Source organism: Choristoneura fumiferana, chromosome 26, assembly GCF_025370935.1.
Source record: "Choristoneura fumiferana chromosome 26, NRCan_CFum_1, whole genome shotgun sequence".
Lineage (NCBI taxonomy): Eukaryota > Metazoa > Arthropoda > Insecta > Lepidoptera > Tortricidae > Choristoneura > Choristoneura fumiferana.
In genome coordinates this window covers 3,731,831-3,756,928 of record NC_133497.1, presented here as the reverse complement: position 1 = coordinate 3,756,928, position 25,098 = coordinate 3,731,831, and the positions used below count along the sequence as shown (strand labels likewise).

Genomic DNA, 25,098 nt, shown 5'->3' with positions numbered 1-25,098 from the left:
ATGATAGCTGTAAGAGATGAGTGCTCTATAATGCAAAATGTATTTAATACCACACTATCACTCGTCCAATATGTATACTAACATAGTTATAAGCAAATTACTAATAATGTATGGATCTTTGTTGTCTGAATAAATAAATGAATTATTATTATTATGTGCAGTAGCGCTGGTTTTCTGTGGAGCCCAAGAAGAATAGATAGTAAGCATTTGTTTTATTTGTTTATTTCATTTTCAGATTCTCGTGTTCGTCCACTCCCGCAAGGAGACCGGTAAGACGGCGCGCGCTATACGCGACATGTGTCTAGAGAAGGACACCCTTGGACAATTCCTCAGGTAAATATAGCTTAATTTATTTTTCACACCTCTCCTTCAGAAAAGTAACTTTTCCTCCCTGACGAGAGGGAGCAAAGTGCAACTTTTCTGTTCAAGGCTTTTCTAAGTCATCATCATCCCAGCCTATATACGTCCCACTGCTGGGCACAGGCCTCCTCTCAGAACAAGAGGGCTTGGGCCATAGTTCCCACGCGGGCCCAGTGCGGATTGGGAACTTCACACGCACCATTGAATTGCTTCGCAGATTTGTGCAGGTTTCCTCACGATGTTTTCCTTCACCGCAAAGCTCGTGGTAAATTTCAAATGTAATTCCGCACATGAATTTCGAAAAACTCAGAGGTGCGAGCCGGGGTTTGAACCCACGACCCTCTGTTTGAGAGGCGATAGGTCAAACCACTAGGCCACCACGGCTTTTCTAAGTATTTTATTGCAAATGCCATTTTTTGAAGTTGATAATTGTAAAGCCACGCCAGTTTCTATGCTGGTTGTTCTTTAATAATATTTAGAATTTGTTTTTTTCAAGTTTCTTAATGCTCGGTGTGAAAAGTTGTATGAGCCACTTGGAGCAAAATTATTTTCATCTTGGGCATTAACACTTGAATCCCTCATTACGCTCAGGATTCTACTGTAGAATCCTTCGCTACATTCTGGATTCAATGTACGCCCTCGCCGTAAATACACCATTTTGCTCCCTTGTGACACAAATAACTATATCACTCTTGCTCGTAAGCAATGTCGCAAACTTGAAGTGTAGTAGGTGCAGTCAAGGGCATAAATATCTAAACGTTTCCAAAGCCCCAAAAGTAACTACAGTCATGGAGTCAGATATATCTGTACGATAGCTCTGTCAGAAATATGAGAGCACTTGAAGGATCAAAAATATGTATATGTTTACTTACATGGCCATAATTTTATGTGTACAGTGTCATTCAAAATGTGTAGGCGAAAAATTAAGTACCTATTTTTCTGTCACAAACTATAAGTTTTAGTGGATTTGTACCCCATAAAATCATACTTTTAATGAGTGACCCAGGAGACGTTACCATGGTAACAAGCTGCACTAAGAAGTTGATTGACCACCAATAAAAGTTTTTATTTTTAGGGTTCCGGAGCCAAAATGGCAAAACGGAACCCTTATAGTTTCGCCATGTCTGTCTGTCCGTCCGCGGCTTTGCTCAGGGACTATCAATGCTAGAAAGCTGTAATTTGGCCCGGATATATATGTAAACTATGCCGACAAAATGGTACAATAAAAAATTAAAAAAAATTTTTTTTAGGGTACCTGCCATAGACGTAAAGTGGGGGTGATTTTTTTTTCTCATCCAACCCTATAGTGTGGGGTATCGTTGGATAGGTCTTTTAAACGCATTAGGGGTTTGCTAAGACGATTTCGAATCAGTAATTTGTTTGCTTTAAAGTGCAAATTTCCAATAAAATCGAGCGTCCCCCCCCCCCTCTAAAATCTAAACCGGTGGGTGGAAAAATTTGAAAAAAAATCAGGATGGTAGTAAGTATATAAAACTTTCAAGGAAAACTATAACGGCTAAGTTTGCTTGAGAATTATTAGTAGTTTAAGGGGCTGTTTCACCATCCATTGATTAGTGTTAACTGGCGGTTAGGTGTGATGCCGTCAATATTTGTTTTGTTCGAATAGACGGAGACTGCATCACATTTAACCGTCAGTTAACACTAATCAATGGGTGATGAAACAGCCCCTAAGAGTAAATAGCAGCCTAAGGTATAAAATATACGTAAACTTGGAAGATTCCGTATAAAATACGAAATCCTTAGAAAAATATTACTTAATTTTTTCGTAATGGCTACGGAACCCTATTTTGGGCGTGTACGACTCGCTCTTGGCCGGTTTTTTTATTTTTATTTTATTTTTTCTTAAACAGGGAAGGCTCAGCCAGCACAGAGGTGCTTCGCACCGAAGCGGAGCAGGTGAAGAACCCTGAGCTCCGCGAGCTGCTGCCGTACGGGTTCGCGATACATCACGCCGGCATGAGCCGCGTCGACCGCACGCTGGTCGAGGACCTGTTCGCCGACCGACACATACAGGTGAGGGAGCGTAGCCTCGTTTCATAAAACCACACTCGTGATAAATCACGAAAGAACCCCTTAAAAGGGGATCCCATGTTCCAATGACCTTCGATCTGAATTCCTTAGTTTTCTAATGTTTTTTGTAGCTTATTATATTAACAATAACGGCTTTAATCTGTCATCTCCCAGGATAACAGGATCAAAGGAATTTGGGCACAAATTTGTGCCGCTGGGAGAGGACAGGTTAAGCAATATAGTATCCCATATTTACTTCAAAGTTCATTGTGTTCGAGATATTTGGCATCAAAGTTGAACAATTTTAGGTCAAAAAACTGGTTTTCTGGCCATAACTTTTGTGTTAATTAGTTTCAAATGAAAACCCTCGGCCAGTTTTTAGAGACGTCAAAGACGAACCCAAATATGTAAATTTCGTATATGTTAAATCTTTCACGTCAATAGAGATACGAAATAAGTGTTTTTTCAGACAATGTTTAAAAAAATCATACAAAATTAAGTATTCATTTTTTTTTCCAAACTCCGGTAGACAAAAATGGAGATAAAAGATTGGAAAACCGATAGCCGTTTGACTTATAATTCTCTCTGTAGTGCAAAACCTCGGGTAGCCCCTTAAGGACCCTTATTACGTAGCAGTAGCATAAACTACTATAAAAACACTAGTGGTTTAATAAACTCAATGTAACCAGGTGCTGGTGTCGACGGCGACGCTGGCGTGGGGCGTGAACCTGCCCGCGCACACCGTCATAGTGAAAGGCACGCAGGTGTACTCCCCGGAGAAGGGCCGCTGGAGCGAGCTGGGCGCCCTCGACGTGCTCCAGATGCTCGGCAGAGCGGGACGCCCGCAGTACGACACCAAGGGAGAGGGTGAGACGCTAATTATAAATGTACTGTTTGAGCAACACCTAACAAGCAGTACAGATAACCTAACCGACGAAAGTTGGAAACCCCTGACTTTGTCACTTCAAAGGTCAATATCTAAGAATATTTAAGAACCATTGCTAGAAAACCAGATTTCAAATAAAAAAAAACACCGCATTCAAATCGGTCCACCCGTTTAAGGGCTACGGTGCCACAGACAGACACACACACAAACACACAGCGGTCTAACTTACAATACCCCCTCTTTTTGCGAAAAATAAACAACATCAATGCGAAAATTTGTCAGTATGTATGTACACGCGCGGTGTGCGTGTGGTGTGTGTTTTAGTCACAGTTTTTTTTTAATTATAAATAAGTACTTCAAGATTGATATAAAATAAACCAAACCTAACCTATAGAGTTACAGGATAGTCCTAAAATATATCCTGGAAAGTTAACGGTTTCAGAAAAAAATAAACATTCTTCCATATGACAACTAAACTTAGGAAACGCCAGGATTTCGTCTAGTATTTTTTTTTGTCCGCAGGCATCCTCATAACGAATCACTCTGAGCTCCAGTACTACCTGTCCCTCTTGAACCAGCAGCTGCCGATAGAGTCGCAGCTGGTCGGCAAGCTGCCCGACATGCTCAATGCTGAGATCGTGCTGGGCTCCGTGCAGAGCGTGAGGGACGCTGTCACCTGGCTGGGTGAGCGTCGACAAGTTCAAACATAAGTTTTTGTTACAATAGTAGATTTTACAGCGAGAGCATAAAACGAGCCATTTCACCCGAGACGTTCATATAGCCACTCGAGCCGGTACGGCGGGGGTGAAATGGGTTAATGCTAGAGTTTTACACTGCCTTTAAGATTGGGTTTTTGGAATCTTTTTGTATTTTTATTTCAATTCCAAATTTCTTGATTTGATTGCTTAGAAACGATATCTCTTGTCCGGGTGAGCGGTTAGTTCCAAAGGAATGCCGAAAAAGTTTGAGGGCTTACGGCATAGATGTCGCTAGCGTCGCTGCTTAAGTGACTAAGTAAGAACACAAGCTGAGATGTGAGATGCATAGGGAAATTCGTGTCGGTACCGTTGACCATCAGTGGTGTAGCGGTATAGCACGCGGTACGGATTACCGAGGACCTGGGTTCGATTCCCAGTGATGTCTTATTTTTTCTGTTTTTCTGTGCATATATATTTCAGTTTGTATTTTCATTTTCACTGCTTTTCACTTCGATTGCGAGGAAATTCAATAGCAACAGTGAAAACAATTGTTTACTTACTAGATACCTTTTCTTTTTCATGCATTGCCATATACATATATGTATATATTGCCATAATTTTTTAGTTTTATTGAATTATTTTGATTGATTTTTAGTTTTATATAAATTAAAAAATATATAGAAACTCTTTTGTTTGTCGCTGTTGACACCTGATTGCCTTGGTTTTAGACGTAGATTTTACTTTATGCACTAGACTAGAGCTTAAAAAGCTTGAGAAGTGAACACAATAATTTTTCTAAAATCGAAGTAAAAGAATAGGTAAACTTTTTTTGTGAAATGCCCGGTAATTTAGCTATCATAAACAACACATATCTTAGATTTTATAGAGTAACCATTCCGCCTGCTGGCATTGCTAAATGCTTGTCTATAGCTGTTCACGTTGTTGCAGGCTACACGTATCTCTACATTCGGATGCTGCGGCAGCCCGCGCTGTACGGCATCACGCCGGAGAAGATGCAGGAAGACAACTTGCTGGAGTTACATCGGGCGGACTTGGTGCATACCGCCGCCAGCTTGCTCGACAAGTAAATCTCTTTCTTTTTTTTTATTCGACTGGATGGCAAACGAGCAAGTGGGTCTCCTGATGGTAAGAGATCACCACCGCCCATAGACATCTGCAACACCATTCCAGATGCGTTGCCAACCTAGAGGCCTAAGATGGGATACCTCGAGTGCCGGTAATTTCACCGGCAGTCTTACTCTCCACGCCGTGAAGCAGCAGTGCGTGAATTAGCGAGCAAGATGGTGGTAGCAATCCGGGCGGACCTTGCACAAGGTCCTACCAAAATTATATAATATCTAATCCAGTGATGGGCAAAGTAAAGCCCGCGTGCCAACTCCGGCCCGCGGAGGGATTTAATCCGGCATGCCGACGTTCCTTCAAAGTGAATAGTACCTACCTATATGACCCGCTATCATAATATGATTTCATAATTTGGCAAAAACATAAAAAATATATAAAATAGAACGGTGTTATTCTGGCCGTTCTCTATAATATCTGTAACTTTCGGGCCCCCCCATGAAGAAAGTTTGCCCACCACTGATCTAATCTATCTACCTAATACCTTTAAACGAGCAATTCTTGACTTGACTTAGCCCGCTCGCTCAGGTACTAAGTTTTTAATAACAAATGGTGTGGTCTATTTGCTAGGGTTCCGTACCCAAAGGGTGCCAACATATGAAGCCAATTGCAAGCAAGACAGTAACGTCAAAAAACCTCACGATACTAACGCCATCTAGCGATATTTTGCCTGTCTGTTAGCCCTCATTGTCTTGACGAGTACTTTGGTAACCAGGGGCACAAAAAAAGTAGCAAAAAAGCTTTTATTAGAATTTTTAACAAAAACTTATTACTTAACTGTTATTAAAACATTGTACGGAACCCTTCATACGAGTCTGACTATCACTTGACCGTTTTTAGGGTTCCGTACCCAAAGGGTGCCAACGGGATGTTTGTTCAGGTGGAATCTTTCAACTCAAATTTGAAGTGGATATCTTCAATCGATTGAGCTGAAATTTTACACGCATGTATAAATCCGATGACAATGCAATATTATTATAACATGGAGTTGATCTGATGATAAAGCTAGCGGGTGACCATAGGAACTCTGTGATAAACGACACGACCACATCGAGTTTGGACTCGTTTGTCGTCTTGACGAGTACTTTGGTAACCAGGGGCCTAAAGTACAGTCAGCAAAAAGAACTTTCATTAGAAGAATTTTAAGAAAAACTTTTACTGAACTGAAAATACAAACTGAAATACAGATGCACAGAAAAACCAGAAAAATAAGACCATCACTGGAATCGAACCAAGGTCACTGATGACCATCAGTGGTGTAGCGGTATAGCACGCGGTACGGATTACCGAGGACCTGGGTTCGGTTCCCAGTGATGGTCTTATTTTTCTGGTTTTTCTCTGCATCTGTATTTCAGTTTGTATTTTCAATTTAGGTTTTACGGGATGACCGTAAAAGTAAAGATTTGGAATTGAAATAAAAAATACAAAAAGATTCCAAAAAACCAATCTTAATTTTACTGAACTGTTTACGGAACCCTTCATGTACGAGTCCGAGTCGCACTTGACCATTTTTTTTCTACACAGGGCCGGCCTAGTGAAATACGAGCGCAAATCCGGCCAGCTCCAAGCGACCGAGCTGGGTCGCATCGCATCCCACTTCTACTGCACTTACGAGACGATGCAGTCTTACAACCAGCTGCTGCGCCCAACGCTGGGCGAGATAGAGCTGTTCCGCGTGTTCTCGCTGTCTGCCGAGTTCAGGAATATAGCTGTGAGGGAAGAAGAGAAGCTGGAGCTGCACAAGCTGATGGAGAGGGTTCGTTATTTAGTGTACACTCACATTTACATTTATATTTTTTTCTGTGTATCTGTTTTCTGTATCGCTTACTATGTCTGGTGTACAATAAAGAGTCTTTGTATTGTATTGTATTGTATTTACAGGGATCGTTATAAGTCAAGCATTAGAAGGAAGGTAAGCGAACTTGAACTTGCTTGACTTGCTTATCAGAAAACGCACGAAAGTGGTCGATGTGGGACATAGAGTCGCGGAGCTGAAATGGGCCTGGGCCGGCCACGTGTGCCGGCGACACGACGAACGGTGGAGCAAGCGCGTTCTGGAGTGGAGACCCCGGCTAGGGAAAATAAATTTGGGCAGACCGCCTGCTCGATGGTCCGATGACATTGTAGTGACAGCAGGACCGTCTGGAAGAGAGAGACGGATAGTCGATCTGGGTGGAGAAAGGTTGGAGAGGCGTATGCCCAACGGTGGGCGAAAACGCGCTGAAGAAAAAGAAGCGAACTTGACGTGTCTTTTTATTGAAAAACACTTGAAAAATAAGTAGCAGGTGGTAGGACCTTGTGCAAGGTCCGCCCGGATTGCTACCACCATCTTGCTCGCTAATCCTGCCGTGAAGCGGCAGTGCTGGCACTGTTGTGTTTCGGCGTGTGGAGAGTAAGACAGCCGGTGAAATTACTGGCACTTGAGGTATCCCATCTTAGGCCTCTAGGTTGGCAATGCATCTGCAATCCCCCTGGTGTTGCAGATGTTTATGGGCGGTGGTTATCTCTTACCATCAGGAGACCCACTTGCTCGTTTGGCATCCAGTTGAATAAAATAAAAAGTCTTGAGCAAATATGTAACAATTAGCAAGGTCATATTATGATCATTTACATTATTTTGGTATTATAAGTAATAGTTACGGTTTTTAAGGTTCCGGAGCCAAAATGGCAAAAACGGAACCCTTATAGTTTCGCCATGTCTGTCTGTCTGTCTGTCCGTCCGTCCGTTCGCGGCTTTGCTCAAGGACTATCAATGTTAGAAAGCTGTAATTTTGCACAGCTATATATGTAAACTATGCCGACAAAATGGTACAATAAAATACAAAAAAAATTTATTAATGTGTACCTCCCATAGACGGTAAGTTGGGGTGATTTTTTTTTTCTCATCCAACCCTATAGTTTTATCACGGAAAAATGCGCACTTTCCAAAGGAATAGCGTGCGATAACCGAATTCCACGCGGGCGAAGCCGCGGCCAAAGCTAGTAATATCATATTATATCTTTTTTTTTTAATTATAGCTCTATCGTTACTATCGATATTGATTCGTCATGGCAACAAACTATAAAGAAAACTCACGTTTTTTTTTATTCGACTGATGGCAAATGAGCAAGTGGGTCTCCTGGCGGTTAGAGATTACCACCGCCCATAATCAACCTAGAGGCCTAAGATGGGATACCTCAAATGCCAGTAATTTCACCGGCTGTCTTACTCTCCACGCCAAAATACAAACAGTGCAAGCACTGCTGCTTCACGGCAGGATTAGCGAGCAAGATCGTGGTAGCAATCCTGGCGGACCTTGCACAAGGTCCTACCACCTGCAAAACGTCATGGCGGTTTGTTCACGGTTTGTGCTAATGTCGCCTGCGCAGAGCTTTGCGTAATATTAAAAGATTGTATTCCCTACTAGCTTTTGCCCGCGGCTTCGCCCGCATGGAATTCGGTTATCGCGCGTTGTTCCCTCGGGAACTGCATTTTTCCGGGATAAAAAGTAGCCTATGTCACTTTCTGGCCCATAAAGTATATCTATGCCAAAAATCACGTCGATCCGTCGCTCCGTTTCGACGTGAAAGACGTACAAACATACAAACACACACACCTTTTCGCATTTATAAATTAGTATGGGTAGGCTGGACGATGTTGACGACTGACCTCACCTCTGCAGGTACCCATCCCGATCAAAGAGAGCATAGAAGAGCCCTCAGCCAAGGTCAACGTCCTCCTACAAGCGTACATCTCACAGCTGAAGCTGGAGGGGTTCGCTCTGATGGCTGATATGGTGTACGTGACGCAGTCTGCCAGTCGGCTGCTGAGGGCCATATTCGAGATTGTGCTGCACAGAGGTCAGTAATCTTATAGAATAAGGGTCTTAAGCCGACCTAAGGTATCGCCAATATTTGGAACAATTATGTTTTTTCTTTTACAAATATACAATTTTACTCGCAAATGTGATGAAAAACATTGTATGTCGCACGGGCGGTACTAGAATTACGAATATCGACTCATTAAAGCAATTCGTAATTCCTTATTTACCGCCCTTAAGACACAATGTACTATTGATCGGCTAAAGTCGATTCCACGTTGATAGGTTTGGGGAGACCCTAAGGCTGTGTTTTCATCAAAAATGTGCAAGGATGTGTTGCGAGGAATTTGTTTTTCGTGAACCAATAGAGATGCGTCATTTACCTTTCCTCGCTCAGCACATCTCTGTTGGAATTTTTAGGGTCCCGTAGTCAGTTTCGCCATATCTGTCCGTCTGTCTGTCTGTCCGCGGCTAAGCTCAGAGATCGTTGGTACTAGAAAGCTGTAATTTGACATGAATATACCTATCAGTCACGCCGACAAAGTGGTATAATAAAAAAAAAAAAACAAAAAAAAATTTAGTGTACCTCCCATAGACGTAAAGTGGGGGTGAATTTGTTTTCTCGACCTACCCTGTAGTGGGGTATCGTTGGATAGGTCTTTTAAAACCATTGCGGAGTTGCCGCAAAGTTGTTTCGATTCAGTGATCTGTTTGCGAAATATTCGAATTTAAAGTGCAATTTTTTATTAAAATCTCCCCTCTCTAAAATCTAAACTGTTGGGTGGAAGGAATGGGATTGACAGAAGGAGTAGTCGGTTCCCTAACACTGATGATTACTAACTGTTGTGTTGTTGAACAGGTTGGGCGCAACTGGTGGACAAGACGCTGGCTCTCTGCAAGATGGTGGACCGCCGCATGTGGCAGTCGATGTCGCCGCTCAGACAGTTCCGGAAGATGCCGGAGGAGGTGAGATACACCTATTTTTACATAAAGTTTTTTTATATGTAAGAGGGGGAAAATGAGTATGCGGGTCACCTGATGGGAAGCAATCATCGCCGCCCATGGACACCTGCCAACACTGCCGGCCCTTTGGAACTGATAGTTTTTTTTTTATTCGACTGGATGGCAAACTAGCAAGTGAGTCTCCTGATGGTAAGAGATCACCACCGCCCATTAACATCTGCAACACCAGAGGTATTGCAGGCGCGTTGCCAACCTAGAGGCCTAAGATGGGATACCTCACGTGCCAGGAATTTCACCGGCTGTCTTACTCTCCACGCCGAAACACAACAGTGCAAGCACTGCTTCACGGCAGGATTAGCGAGCAAGATGGTGGTAGCAATCCGGGCGGACCTTGCACAAGGTCCTACCACCTGCAAATAGTTCGAAATGCTTTAGCATTTTGTGTAATATTTAATATTTGTGATAGTTTTTTTTTTTATTCCTGTAAACATTGTATTCACGCCAATTGACCTAGTCCCAAACTAAGCAAAGCTTGTACTATGTATACTAGGCAACAGATAAATACATACTTAAATACATATTGAACATCCAGACCGAGAACAAACATTCATTACTATTCATACAAATATCTGCCCCGGCCGGGAATCGAACCCGGAACCTCAAGCTTCGTAGTCAGGTTCTCTAACCACTTGGCCATTCGGTCGTCTAGTTGTAACTTGATACATACTCCTTAACCTCCTAAGGCTCAGCGTACAAAATTTTGAACATAATGGTGTAATTTTTACAAAAGTCAACTCGATTGATTTTACTTTCAAATAGGGATGTTGACACCACCAATCAACTGGCGTACTTTTTATGAGCTGTCAAAACACAATTCTCCCATAGAGTTTGAATGGAAACAGCAACATATGACGTCACTTGTTCGCCAACTCAATCAACTAACTTTACTATTTATTTGTTTTAAAGCAACAAAAAATCTAATTTTGCCGTTAATCGAAAATTAATCTGGTTTTCAGGGCTAAAATTAAGCGTTTTTTTACTGGAGTCGTGTCTTCGAATTATTTTTTAATGTTGTAATAATAATAATAATTTACACACTTACAAATCTGAGATCTTAACTATAATAAGATCTAGTTGCAAGAATTGTACATAGCAATGAAAGTAATGGCATTAGATGAAAAGGTTTGTTAAATACTTCAAGAAAAGATCCTCTGATCTTCATGGTAGGATAACCTGTGTTATGAAGATCAGCGGTTTGGTATTAGGACACTTATACATTAACAAAGTAACAATCACTGATACGCACGAATTACTAAACATAAATACACCTACATATTTTATATAACATATTGCTCGTGTGTGTGTGTGTGTGTGTGCGTGCGTGCGTGCGTGCGTGCGTGCGTGCGTGCGCGTGTGTGTGTGTGTGTGTGTGTGTGTGACATCCATATTCTGATTATACAGGATGTCTCAGACCATGGGACTTTAATATAAGCACAACTCGCATAACGAAGCTGCTTTTGAATAATTTATTGAATCAGGCGTTACTTTGCGGAGGTCCATATCAATGAACTAAAATAATTTCCTTGCTCACCCGCGGACCTTACGATAGCTAAGCTTTATGCAAAATATGCGTGTTCATGCAGTTCCTCCACCTCCACACTGTAAGAACACACACAAATCACACAAACCCATCTATCACCACCACCACACTACACTGACGCGTTTCGAACTCAACCAGAGCTCATCTTCAGAGTGACACAACCGTACACCATGCTACCAGTTGTCTTGTACGTAATATTTTCAAATAGCTTGAATTTTGATAATTTATTGACAATCGAAATTTTATAGTTAAATCAATGTATCGGACACCGCGTATGGCTGGCCGCTAACAGCGAAAACGCTGTTTCTCATCGTTACTTCGCTAACATTCATATTCCAACAGGTGATAAAGAAACTAGAGAAGAAGAACTTCCCGTGGGAGAAGCTCTACGAGCTGGGACCGAACGAGATAGGCGAATTAGTCCGGGCGCCCAAACTCGGCAAAATGATACACAAATACGTGCACCAGTTCCCCAAGTTGGAGCTGTCGACGCACATACAGCCGATCACGAGGAGCACCCTCAGGGTCCAGTTGACCATCACGCCGGACTTCCATTGGGATGAGAAGGTGGGTGCTTGGAGGGTTTTGGCGCTTGCGCGACTGTCCAAAGGGTAGAATGGGGGTGTTGTGCTTGAAAGAAGGAAAGAAAGAAAATATTTAATTGCCAACAGTACAGTCAAGGAATTTAATTCATGGGCCACCATGGAATCTTTTCAAAGGAAAAGTCATTACGGCTTTCCTTGTTAATTAATGCGATGCCACTATGACGTTCACTGCGAAATGGTTCCATGATGGCCAGTGAATTAAACTCCTTGACCGTACAACAAGAAGCCGTGGTGACGAGTGGTTTGACCTATGGCCTCTCAAGCAGAGGATCGTGGGTTCAAACCCCGGCTCGCACCTCTGAGTTTTTCGAAATTCATCTGCGGAATTACATTTGAAATTTACCACGAGCCTTACAGTGAAGGAAAACATCGTGAGGAAACCTGCATAAACCTGCTAAGCAATTCAATGGTGTGTGTGAAGTTCCCAATCCACACTGGGCCCGCGTGGGAACTACTGCCCATGCTCTCTCATTCTGAGAGGAGGCCTGTGCCCTGCAGTGGGACGTATATAGGCTGGGATGATGATGATGAGTACAACAAATACAAAAAATACAAGATAAAATAGTACAATACAGCACAGATTATATAAAAAGAGTATTAAAAAAATAGGTATATATAGGTATTTTGCAAGTAGTCTGTCCTGCGGCAAAAGGAGCAAACTCAGCTAATGCTGCCCTTACGCGGAAGCTGCCAGCGCTGGTTTTCAGTCTGCCCCTGTTGACACATGCTGGAATATCGTCTATAGCGGGTTAGATGGCGGACAGTGGCGGTTGACGCTTCTTACTGCCGGTTCCATTGTGCCACCTAAATGAGCCTTCCTGGGTGGTTTTTTTTTTTTTTCATATACAGGCAAACCATTTGATTGCTGACCCACCGTAGAACGTTCTCTCAGTAAGTGTCATAATAAATTCCCTTGTCAAGCAAGCAAATTACTTTTTCTACGAAAAGGTTCCATAGTAGGTCACGATTCAGTTGGTTCTAGTGTATATATAAATCAATTGTGGACCTCATGTGTCATTGTGTTGTAGACAACAAAGGTTGCCAGAAAAATAATGATAAATAAATAAATGTATTTGTAACCATCGATATGCGACGTATGTTTGCTGGTTATGTTTATGTGTCTGGAAATATCCATCCGTATTGTACGAACCCACGCAGTTTTCGTTTGTTGTTATTAGAATGTTTTTTTTAGATTCACGGACAGTCCGAAGCTTTCTGGATCCTCGTGGAAGATGTCGATTCGGAGGTGGTGCTGCATCACGAGTTCTTGCTGCTCAAGGAGAAATATTGCAAGGATGAACACACGGTAATTACTTGATTATGTTCTTGCGAACTTTTATTTAACTTGCTATTTATGTATGTGCGGGTCAAATCTTGCAACTGAATTTTGGCCCATTTGTAGTGGTCAGATTGACTTAAGATTTGGGTTAGGGCTCATAATGTCCCACTCGCAAAATGTCCCTTTGTCCCTTTCGCAAAAGGTCCCTTTTATAAATGTCCCATTCTCAAAACGACCTCTCTGCAAAATGTCCCGTTCTCAAAATGTCCCGTCACAAATTACGTCTCGTTCGCAAAACGTCCCTTCCGCAAAATGTCCTTCCTTTCAATCCATGAGAGAGAGCCTAATTTCTTTATTTAAACAAGAATTTTGCAGGCGGGTCATTTTGCGAACGGGAAATTTTGCTAATGTGACATTTTGCAGACGGGACGTTTTGCGAAAGGGGCTTTTTCAGAGGGGCCATTTTGCGAAAACAATGGGACGTTTTGAGAAAGGGACGTTTAGAGAAAGGGACGTAATGGGAATGGGGTATTTTGCATAAGGGGCCATTTGCGAAAGGGACGTAATTTTGGTGGTGGGACATTATGAGCCCTAACCAAAATTTGGCTTACTTATGTAAATCTGGTGATAATATAATAATCTGGCAGTGACATGTTGATAGCCCGGCCAGGATCGTCTCCGCAGGACGGAACTCTTCAACGGTTAATGGCATCGACTTGAATTTTTTTACGGAAATGTAGTTCAGATGACAACGAAAGTATAGTCAGTATAAAAAAAGCTTTTATTAAAAATGACATTTTAAAATTTTTTTTTTTCAGGTAAAGCTGTTTGTGCCCGTGTTTGAGCCCCTGCCTCCACAGTACTTCCTAAGGGTGGTCTCAGATAGGTAAATAGTGATTCTATACATGTATTATACATACATAGATATGTAATGTGTGGTATTAGAAAAACATTTATTTGGGGTTGTCAATAATCAATCAGTCAAGTCGTCAATGGTAAAAAATACGGCCAAGTGCGAGTCGGACTCGCGCACGAAGGGTTCCGTAGCACATACAGCTTTCATTAGACATTATCAAAAAACGGCAAAAAAACACGTTTGTTGTATGGGAGCGTCACTTAAATATTTATTTTATTCTGTTTTTAGTATTTGTTGTTATAGCGGCCACAGTTATACATAATCTGTGAAAATTTCAACTGTCTGACTATCACGGTTCATGAGATACAGCCTGGTGACAGACGGACGGACGGACAGCGAGGTCTTGGTTTCCGGTTTTACCCTTTGGGTACGGAACCCTTTTAATGGAAACTCATTATGATACCAATCGGGTCAATCAACTTTTTAGTGATGCTCGTTGCTATATATGGTTATGGTACCGTCACCTGATTTACCTGTTAAAAGCATGATTTTATTGGGTACAAATCCACGAGAAGTTAGGAATTGTGACAGTTTATACATTGCGAACATTTTTCTAACAAAGTGTCACTGATGTCTTCTGTGTTAGGACAGAATAACAACACTAAAAAGTTGAGTGACGCACCCCCGAAAGTTGGTATTATTAAAGTCGGTTCTATCTTGTTATAGTACATTACTGTAGAGGCCGGCAACCCCACGTTCCGGCCGAGGCTTGTATAGTGATTTTCTCAAACATGACATGAAAATAAAAAAAGAAATGAAGCTGGCGGGACGCTAGTCTGGTCGCCCTGTTGTGTGGCTGCTGGCGGCGGGCGGTTGCGGGCGGTAGTGCTGGTGTGGGCGTGCGCCGTGTCGCAGAGCGCGCGTTGAAACAAAAGACGGTCGCATTGCCGGCCAGCGGCCTGCAAAGTTGTATGAAATCTCTTTGCAGGCCGCTAGCAACTGCAGCGCGATACTTCTCAGCCTATTATTTGTAACACAACGTCAATATTTCATGTCATGTTTGAGAAAAAATTCTTACCATACACTTTCTTACCGTTGACATTTCCCCCAACAGATGGATAGCGGCGGAGACGCAGCTGCCAGTGTCTTTCCAGCACCTGATCCTGCCAGAGAAGAACCTCCCCCCCACGGAACTGCTGGACCTTCAGCCGCTGCCGGTGTCAGCTCTGAGGAACCCCAAGTTCGAGGAGCTGTACGCGGAGACGTTCCCGCAGTTCAACCCTGTGCAGACGCAGGTGAGTGAGCGAGACGCTGGGACGCGAGAGTTTAGGTTCATCGAAGTTGAATGTCAAAATACAGATATAGTTTTTTTAATAGCCTTTTATAGTAGATTATTGACGTGGCATGGAAGTAGGCAATGAGGGCTATCGCGTATGAATTCGCCGCTAGAGGCGCTAGTGTAGCGTGAGGTCTCCGAAACGTCAAATCTCATAGTTTTTGGGTGAACTACGCGGGTTTATTTATAATTAGAATAATTTTGTGAATATTTTGCATTACCTGAAATTAATTATGGCAATTATGCGTTACGGGGCAATGAATGTCTGTGTTTTGAGACAGTTTTGTCTTTCGGAAACTTTTGTCCTCCCTTTTTTCCGAACAAAACGGGACTACGCAACACTGTGGTTGCTCGATATTTTTATGGTACGGTTTTAAAGTGTATTAAATATGACTTTAATCTAAACTTTGTTTTCACGCCCGTAATAACAGACTTTGAAAGCCACACTGAAAAACTTCACGCAACAGTGGCGCCATCTAGAAAGACAAAAAACGATAGCCCTCATTGCTGGATGTGTATGATCATTAAACGGACGAGCTTGTTAGTCTGTTTAACTAATACGGGTCGAACCTAATATAAACTTTTTCTGAAAATATATTATGTATGACATTTAATTTTATTCCAATATTTTTTTTATGCTTTTCCGCCTTTTTGTCTAAAAAAAAACTGCAGGTGTATTTTTCCACCGCAAACACCACAACCTGTTTCAGACCCAATAAAAACGTCTGGACTTCCAACATAATAACTGATACCGGCCATTTGAGTTGGCTATATACGACTTGTGCCAACATTTCCATGGCCGTTTTAACTTTTCTTAAAGTTTTAGACTCGACAGTAATGGAATTTGTATGCGACATTACTGTCGAGCTAGCGAGCCAGCAATCTTTTTTAACTATGCACTTCGACTTCTGATATATAAAGAGTAATGTCAAAATTTACGGATGTTTTTGAGAAAAGTGTTTTACTGCTGGGTAAAAGGCTCCCCTCTTGACCTCCACAACTCCCATTCTGACGCTATGTCTACATCTGTATGTGTGTGTCTATAAACGAACTGTGTCCCCAGGTGTTCAACGCTGTGTACAACACAGACGACAACGTGTTCGTGGGTGCGCCCTCCGGTTCCGGCAAGTCGGTCGTCGCGGAGCTGGCGCTGCTACGACTGTTATCGAGCAACGCCGCGGGGCGCTGCGTGTATCTATTGCCGAAGGATGCCCTGGCCGATATAGTGTTCGCGGACTGGTACCATAAGTTTACCAGGTTCAGTCTCAAGGTGTGTAGTATTCAGGAGATATTAAAATATAGGCAAAAAAACTTAAGATGACCTGTTGTATGTAGTAGTGCACAGAATTGATATTTAACTTAAAGGTTACAGCTCAAACGAGCCGAAGGCGAGTTTCATAATAAGATCACACGAGTGTTTTAATGCCTAATTATGTATAGCCGCATACATAACTTTATCTACATGCATATCATAAGTTTTCTATAATATGTTCAGATATGGCCTGTGTTTTTAAGTTAGTGTTACTGATAACTAGTTTGAAGTACCTACCAAAGCTTAAATAAAACAGATAATAAAAAACTAAAGTTTTATTTATAATAATAATTATTATCTACATGCATGTCATAAGTTTTCTACAATATGTACAGATATGCATTGTTAAAAAAAGTATTACCAATACTTTAATGTAAACATTAAGATGCACCCGCAGATACCAGGTTTCTTAATAAAGGCCATTTGATAGTCGTTTCTGAACATATAATAGGGAAGTTATGATATGCATGTAGATAAAATACTATTTGTTTCATTGGACCTATGTTGTCTTCCAATAAATGCTTTTATTATATTTACGTCTTTGTTGTCACGTCATTAATATGGAATTATGATTGGTTATTTGGAGTCTTTTTGCATTTTTTATTTCAACTCCAAATTTGTTACTTTTGTTTTTTTTTTGGGTTCGATTCCCAGCGCTGGTCTCTTTTTCTGGTTTTTCCATGCATCCATGTCTCAGTTTGTATTTTCGATATTAATATGGAACTCCGCAAAGTAACGTCTGATTCAATAAATTATTTAGTAACCACTATGTTTTGTTGCAGGTGGTCCAACTGACCGGAGAGACGGCGACAGATCACAAGTTACTCAACAAAGGGCAAATCATCATAACAACGGCTGAGAAATGGGACGTGCTATCCCGAAGGTACGTTATAATAATCAAGCGCTCTGAGGTCGTGATAACGCCTAGTGCTTGCCTTTAAAAATTTCTTTATGCACCTTTTTGTACCTCAAAAGGAATAAAACGGAACCCTTATATCATTTTGTTGTCCATATGTCTGTCTCTATGTCTATCGAGACTATATTTCTGAAAAAAAAAACTTCTAAATTGAAGCAATCAAAAGTTACAGTCATTAAATAAGTTTTTGTTAAACATTTCATTCTTAAAACAAGCTCTTCTGCTGACTGTACTTTTGTTGATTGTACTTGCATTGTCATCCAAACTACATTCCATACCAAATTTCGAGTCGATGCCATTAAACGTTGAGGAGTTCTCTCCTGCGGAGACGATCCTGGCTGGACCACCAAACCCACCACTATTTACTAGATTATGGTATTGTCTAGTGTAGTGACTTGCATAAGTATGCCAAATTTCAAGATAAGCTGACTTTTGGAAGGGGTCTAAATGAAATTTGACCTGCACATACATACATACAAATAAAAATAAAAAAATGTTTTTTTGATTCTTTTATCTTTCCATTGTAGTGTCTACACTTGTTTCTGTTGTCCTTTCAATCGTTCAAAGGTTAACTGGAAGAGATCCCTTTAAGGAATAAGTTCGCCTTTGTGCATCTCTTTCTCTTGTTGATTGTAATTTTCATATTTTTTATGTACAATAAAGAGTTACAACAACAACATACGTGGCAAGTTAAAAAAAAAGCTTGTAAAAAGCTGTTTCCATACAAGTAACCGTTACTTATAAACCCACTGAGAACTTCCGGTTGTCCCAGATGCTTGAAATTTAGTATAAAGGTAGCTCTTATAGCACAACCAATAAGGAAATTCTGAAAATAAATAAAATCCTATTATGTGACAGTTGTATAAGTAGGGCTCAAAAAGGGCGAGTGGCGTGGTTGACGATACGAGCGTTGCGAACTTAAGATGAAGACGTCACGAGCTTTGCAATACTTAATAATACAATCTGCGCTCAAATGATCTTTTATTAACAATCAAATTGTATAATTTGGAACAGATGGAAAGTCCGCAAGAGCGTGCAATCCGTGTCGCTGTTCATAGTGGACGCGTTGCAGCTGCTGGGGGGAGAAGAAGGCCCCGTGCTGGAGGTGGTCTGCTCAAGGATGCGGTACATATCTTCGCAGATCGGTAAGTGGAGGCTAATTGCTACTGATCTCTCGGTGTATTGTGGTAGATAAAGGCTGACCAGAATTGTAAAAAAACACGCCATGTTGCGGAAAACCAATATAACTAATTTTTTGCACTGGTAACAATAAATTCAAATGTCATCTGTCTATTGCTGTCAAAGTTTAACGTTGTTTGCGCGTCGTATTTTAAAGTGTTATTTTGTGTTTTTGTGCGTTAAGATTATACATAGCCTTGGAAGGAAAATAATTCACAATGTATAACAGTGCTTGTCTTAGAAAACATCTGAAGGATTAGAAAATATTCCTTTAAACATCACCGACACCTTGTCAATATGACTGGTAGGTACCGTTTAGTACCTAAGTGTAAAGAATGTTGCAATATAAAACGTAGAAGTACTGCCATCGCGTCAGGTTTTTTTATATTCCTGGTCAGCTTTTCTGACTGTGGTAGGTTTCCTCGAGACCAGGGTTGTCCGGAATGCCATTAACAATAAGTATCTGCTAACGAAAATAAAAACTGAAACATGGGAATCGAACCCAGGTCCTCGGCATTCCGTGCTGCGTGCTATAATACTTTTCGTGACATACAACTTTCATAATTTTTTAATACCTTTTTGTTATGCTACGCTACTTTGTCACGAATAAATGATTTCTATTCTATTCTAATAAAACCCCTACACCACCACTGGACCACTGGTGTAGGGGTTATACCACGCAGCACGGAATGCTGAGGACCTGTGCTCGATTCCCAGCGCTTTTCTGGGTTTTTTCTGTGTATCCATGTTTCAGTTTGTATTTTTGTTGGATTTCACGGGACGACCGTAAAAGTAACAAATTTGGAGTTGAAATATAAAATACAAAGAAAAGACTCCAAAAACCAACCTTACAGGCCTTACAGCCTAAAGTATTCTTTGTGTGCAGGCCGCCAGATCCGCATAGTGGCGTTGTCGCTCCCCCTGGCGGACGCGCGCGACGTCGCGCAGTGGCTCGGATGCAACTCGAACGCCACCTTCAACTTCCACCCCAGCGTGAGGCCGCTGCCGCTGGAACTGCATATACAGGTCAGTACACTGCGGCGACTTTAGCTAGACTGGCGAGCGAAAGCTGTCCACGAGAAACCGGGGCAAATTAAAAAAATGAGGCTGACAACACTTGCTGTACACTGATTAAACGATGTTGATACTTTGAAATTGTTTAAATTTTACTCGGGACTCTTCAAGCTGCATCAAAATGCATGTAGTAATGTGTGAAAGTTGATGATGAACTTTAGGAGTCCCTTGGTAAATTATATGACCTTTGTCAGTGCCCATTTACGTACAGTACAGACGCATCAATTTTTGGACCATTTTGACCAGATTGGCATTGAATATATCTTCTAACATTTTAATTCTAACATAACTTTATAACATTTTGCATTTTGAGGATGTTAGGAGGTTTAATCAAACAAAAAAAAAATCTAATAGCAACACAACTTTAACAGTCTCAAAAATGATACCAGATTAAAGTTTCGTAAAAAAGGCGTAGACAACCCGACTTTAATAAAAACAAAACCCGAATTTAAATCATTGAAAGCTTTCGCTGGCCAGAGTCTAGTAAAAAAAATCGAAGTATAAATAGATGGTGGCCCGGAATAATCGTAGATCTATTTGTATAGTAGTCTACAGTCAGCAGAAGTGGATGAACGGTTCGGTGCTCAAAATGATCAACACACGACTCTATTGCCAAGGTAATAAGATACTGTTTAGATCATTTTGAGCACTACATCTGCTCATATACTTATGTTGCTGAATGTACAGTCACAAGCAATAATCTGACACGACAAAGTGTGCATAAATATCTGATATTTAAGACTCTATTTCTAGGGCTGGTGGGATGTGGCAGATATTTTTGCACGCTCCGCTGTGGCAGATATTAATATTTGACTGACTGACTGTATTAGATTTGGCTATTTTTTTATTTATTTCATAACATAAAGCTTAACAATGCGTGTTGCGTGTGTAAAATGAAACATGACTAAGTTTTTTTTTTGTTAAACGGTGAAGTAAAAAACTTCGTGTTTATACTGGATCTTGGCGACATAAAATGACTTTTTATGCTCTCGTGCGTCTTCGTCTAAGACCAAGGGAATCAGGCCTAAACAGCCACAAACAAAAAGTTTGAATGTATTTTTTTAATAATTTTTAATTTGTGTAAAACTAAAAATCAATCAAATAAATCAAAATAGAACAAGGGTCACCGACATAGCCAAGCGAATCAGCTCGTTGAAGTGGCAATGGGCGGGCCATATAGCACGGAGAACGGATGGCCGTTGGGGCCGAAAGGTTCTCGAGTGGAGGCCGCGGATCGGCAAGCGCAGCGTAGGACGTCCACCAACAAGATGAACGGATGACCTGGTTAAAGCCGCAGGTTCACGGTGGATGCAGGCCGCTGCCAACCGAAGGAACTGGAGGACTGTGGGGGAGGCCTATGTCCAACAGTGGACGTCCTACGGCTGAGATGATGATGATGATGATGAAATCAAAATAAATTAATAAAACTAAACATTTTTATATATTAGGAATGCGTGAAAAATAAAAGGTACCTAGTAAGTGAACAATGTTTCCCCTGTTGTTATTTCATCTCCTCGCAATCGATGTGAAAAGCAGAGTGTAAAACTCGAGCATTAAATCCATTTTCCCCTCGACGTTTCCTATCCACCCTCGCCGTACCGGCTCGGGTATAATGGCTCGTTTTATGCTCTTGTTGTACAGTCTACTATTGCTAACTACTAAATTGCGATAAGTCGTTGAATCATGAATATTTGAGTAAAATAGTTTAGGATGTCATATTTTGTTGATTTTCGACCAGACATTAGTGATCCAAAAGTGTAACTTTGACCCTTAGGGCTTCAACATCCCCCACGCCGCGTCCCGGCTCTCATCCATGACCAAGGCGATCTACAGCGCGCTGTCGCGGCACGCGGGCGCGCGTCCGGCGGCGGTGTTCGTGCCGGCGCGGCGCGACGCGCGGCTGCTGGCGGCCGACCTGCTGGCGCTGGCGGCGGCGCGCGGCCGCCCCGCGCGCTTCTTGCACGCCAAGCCTGACCTCATGCAGCCATTCTTGGACCGCATCAGCGATAAGGTCGGTTGCTGCTTTGATATAATAAAAATAATAATAATATTAAATAAGAGAGAAAAGTTAGTATATTTAATTGACATTGCCATCTGCAACACACATAACCTACAAAATACCCACCACAGAAAAAGTAGCTAAGTACACCGATCTCTCCATAGAAATTAAAACACAGTGGCAAGTCCGCACCGTTAAAACAATTCCCATCATTCTCTCCACAACAGGTGTCATACCGAAAACACTCCATGAGAGCTCCGGGCACTCAATATGCACTCAGCCACAATACACTCTATTACAAAAAGCAGTCATCTTAAACACTTGCCGCATAGTACGCAAATTCCTTTCTATATAATACACAGTTAGAATTAGAAATTAGTTTGGTACATATTTTAAAGCACTTGGCTTAGGCCCGTGCAACATTTTCCTCATAATAGGAGAGATAACGAAAGTTAAACAAACAATAATAATAATAATAATAATATGCCATTTATTTCGGACAGAATCCATAGAGGTTAGTTACATACAATGAAAATACAAACAAGTGGTGGATATAGACACACGCCGCGCCGCCTCCTGCCTCCGCAACGCTCTTGACCACGACCGCTGAGATTAGCGTTCCACCTAGTGTTAAAAGGCAGCGGGTGTTGTAGCTGAATGTTATAGGTGGAACGCATATTTTGAGCGCTATGGTGAAGACGTGCAATGTGAGAAAATATTTCGCATGGATTGGTGTAAAATTTATTAAACATATGTACTATTCTTACTGTACAGTCGCCATCAGATATTTCGAGCGGCCAAGGTGGTCAAAATATCGGCACATGCACTCTATTTTTAAGGTATTAGAGTTCTTGTATCGATATTTTTGACCACCTTGGCCGCTCCGAAAATATCTGATGGCGACTGTACTGTTAAACCGATGAAACATGGTTAACCCACCGCAAAGAAATTCACTGTCACGATAAAAAAAAACTGCATCGAAATCGGTCCAACCGTTTGAGAGCTACTTCGGCGTCAATATTACAACACACCCTTTTTGCGTCTTTACGAGACTGGCAGACACATGTCACTAATAGTAAACTCCCCGCTTCTTTCAGATGTTGAAGGAAACCCTGGCGGCCGGCGTCGCCTACCTCCACGAGGGCGTCGAGCCCAACGACCGGCGCCTGGTGCAGCAGCTAGTGTCGTCGGGCTGCGCGCAGCTCTGCGTGGTGGCCGCCGAGCTGGCGTGGGCCTTCGCCGCGCACGTGCACACGGTCATAGTGTGCGACACACACGTGTGAGTATTAGTTGGGAGATGGACCCTGGTGGTGTGCGGCGGCCACCATCCGGCTCGAGGGACCATCCGATTCTAAAGACCATACGGCTCGAAAGACCATCCGCAAAAGAAAAACAATTTATGTTCCGAAGTATTCAAAAGTACATCAATTGCTCCATTAATAAATGTTGTGAGTTTGAGTTTTGTTTGAGTTTAATAGTGTGGCGTTTGGTATGAGATTTTGTACATACATATATTAGAAACTAGCTCTTGCCCGCGGATTCACTCACGTGCAATTCGGTTATCGCACTATGTTCCCTCAGGAACTGTGCATTTTTCCGGGATAAGAAGTAGCCTAGTAGGTCAAGAGGGGAGGCTTTTGCCCAGCAGTGGGACACTATACAGGCTACTTAAAAAAAAAAAAAAAGAAGTAGCCTATGTCACTCTCTGGCCCATAAACTATCTCTATGCCAAAAATAACGTCGATCCGTCGCTCCGTTTTGACGTGAAAGATGGACAAACATACAAACACACACACACTTTCACATTTATAATATATAAGTATGGATACCCTAGTCAATACGCTGTCGACAGTAAATCTGCTATTGGGTCATACTTCAAAATAACAATATCATCAACATACACATCAAATCACGATTAAATGAGGGCTATCGCGTACGAATTCGCCGCTAGAGGCGCTAGTGTAGCGTGAGGTCTCCGAAATGTCAAATCTCATAGTTTTTGGGTGAGCTACGCGGGTTTATTTATAATTAGAATAATTTTGTGAATATTTTGCAATAACTGAAATTAATTATGGCATTTATGCGTTACGGGGCAATGAATGTCTGTGTTTTGAGACAGTTTTGTCTTTCGGAAACTTTTGTCTTCCCTTTTTTTCCGAACAAAACGGGACTACGCAACACTGTGGTTGCTCGATATTTTTATGGTACGGTTTTAAGGTGTATTAAATATGATTTTAATCTAAACTTTGTTTTCACGCCCGTAATAACAGACTTTGAAAGTCACACTTAAAAACCTCACGCAACAGTGGCGCCATCTAGAAAGACAAAAAACGATAGCCCTCATTGACCGCTACTTTCTTTTACAGATACAACGGCAAACTACATACGTACGAGCAGTACCCGATAACCCAGGTGCTCCATATGCTGGGCCGCGCGTGCCGGCCGCTCGAGGACGAACATTCGGTGGCCGTGCTGATGTGCCGCGCGCACCACAAGACTTTCTTCACCAAGCTGCTGCTGGATTGTCTGCCGCTGGAGGTCAGTCGGTACCTTTACCGCAGCTGTAACTGTATACATTTATATTAAACCTTTGCACCGTGTTATTTTTGATGTCCGTTAACTTTAAGAAGACAACCTACAGGTCACACACACACACACACAAACATCAAGCCTGTATTCCCAAATGGGGTAGGCAGAGCACAGAAACGATACGGCTTCGGAGCCACTTTTAGCAATTTTAGGTTTTAAGCTTGACAAAAACGGTGCAATAGTGACAGGTTGCTAGCCTGTCGCCTACGGTATACCTTAACCTATATATATATCCTTTGTCGCCTCTTACGGCGGCCTACAGGTCAAATGAAGTTAATTTCCCTAATACACTAGTGGTCTAACTCTTACTGTTTAAAAGATAATCAAGAATTAAGATAATTAACCGAAAAACAGCGTAGTTTCTTAATTTATGAAGTTTTTTCAAAGTCCATACATAACTAATCCGTTTTTAATTCACACATGTTTAGCAAAAGAAAGTAACACATGTGGATTTTTTTGATGTCTCTTTTATATG

At 41.7% G+C, this 25,098-nt stretch overlaps 1 protein-coding gene across 1 annotated transcript in view; it reads left to right on the top strand.

Annotated features, from left to right (window-relative positions):
- The window catches only part of Brr2 (U5 small nuclear ribonucleoprotein l(3)72Ab), a 71,361-nt gene that overhangs the window by 16,998 nt on the left and 29,265 nt on the right, over window positions 1-25,098 (top strand). Inside the window, 19 exon segments of the mRNA XM_074108312.1 lie at window positions 236-333; window positions 2,232-2,394; window positions 3,081-3,258; window positions 3,800-3,961; window positions 4,924-5,059; window positions 6,640-6,871; window positions 8,778-8,955; window positions 9,775-9,881; window positions 11,821-12,045; window positions 13,276-13,389; window positions 14,181-14,248; window positions 15,333-15,513; window positions 16,618-16,824; window positions 17,649-17,749; window positions 18,797-18,927; window positions 19,848-19,987; window positions 21,810-22,046; window positions 23,132-23,313; window positions 24,401-24,572. Coding sequence (XP_073964413.1) covers window positions 236-333; window positions 2,232-2,394; window positions 3,081-3,258; window positions 3,800-3,961; window positions 4,924-5,059; window positions 6,640-6,871; window positions 8,778-8,955; window positions 9,775-9,881; window positions 11,821-12,045; window positions 13,276-13,389; window positions 14,181-14,248; window positions 15,333-15,513; window positions 16,618-16,824; window positions 17,649-17,749; window positions 18,797-18,927; window positions 19,848-19,987; window positions 21,810-22,046; window positions 23,132-23,313; window positions 24,401-24,572 — 3,012 coding nt within the window.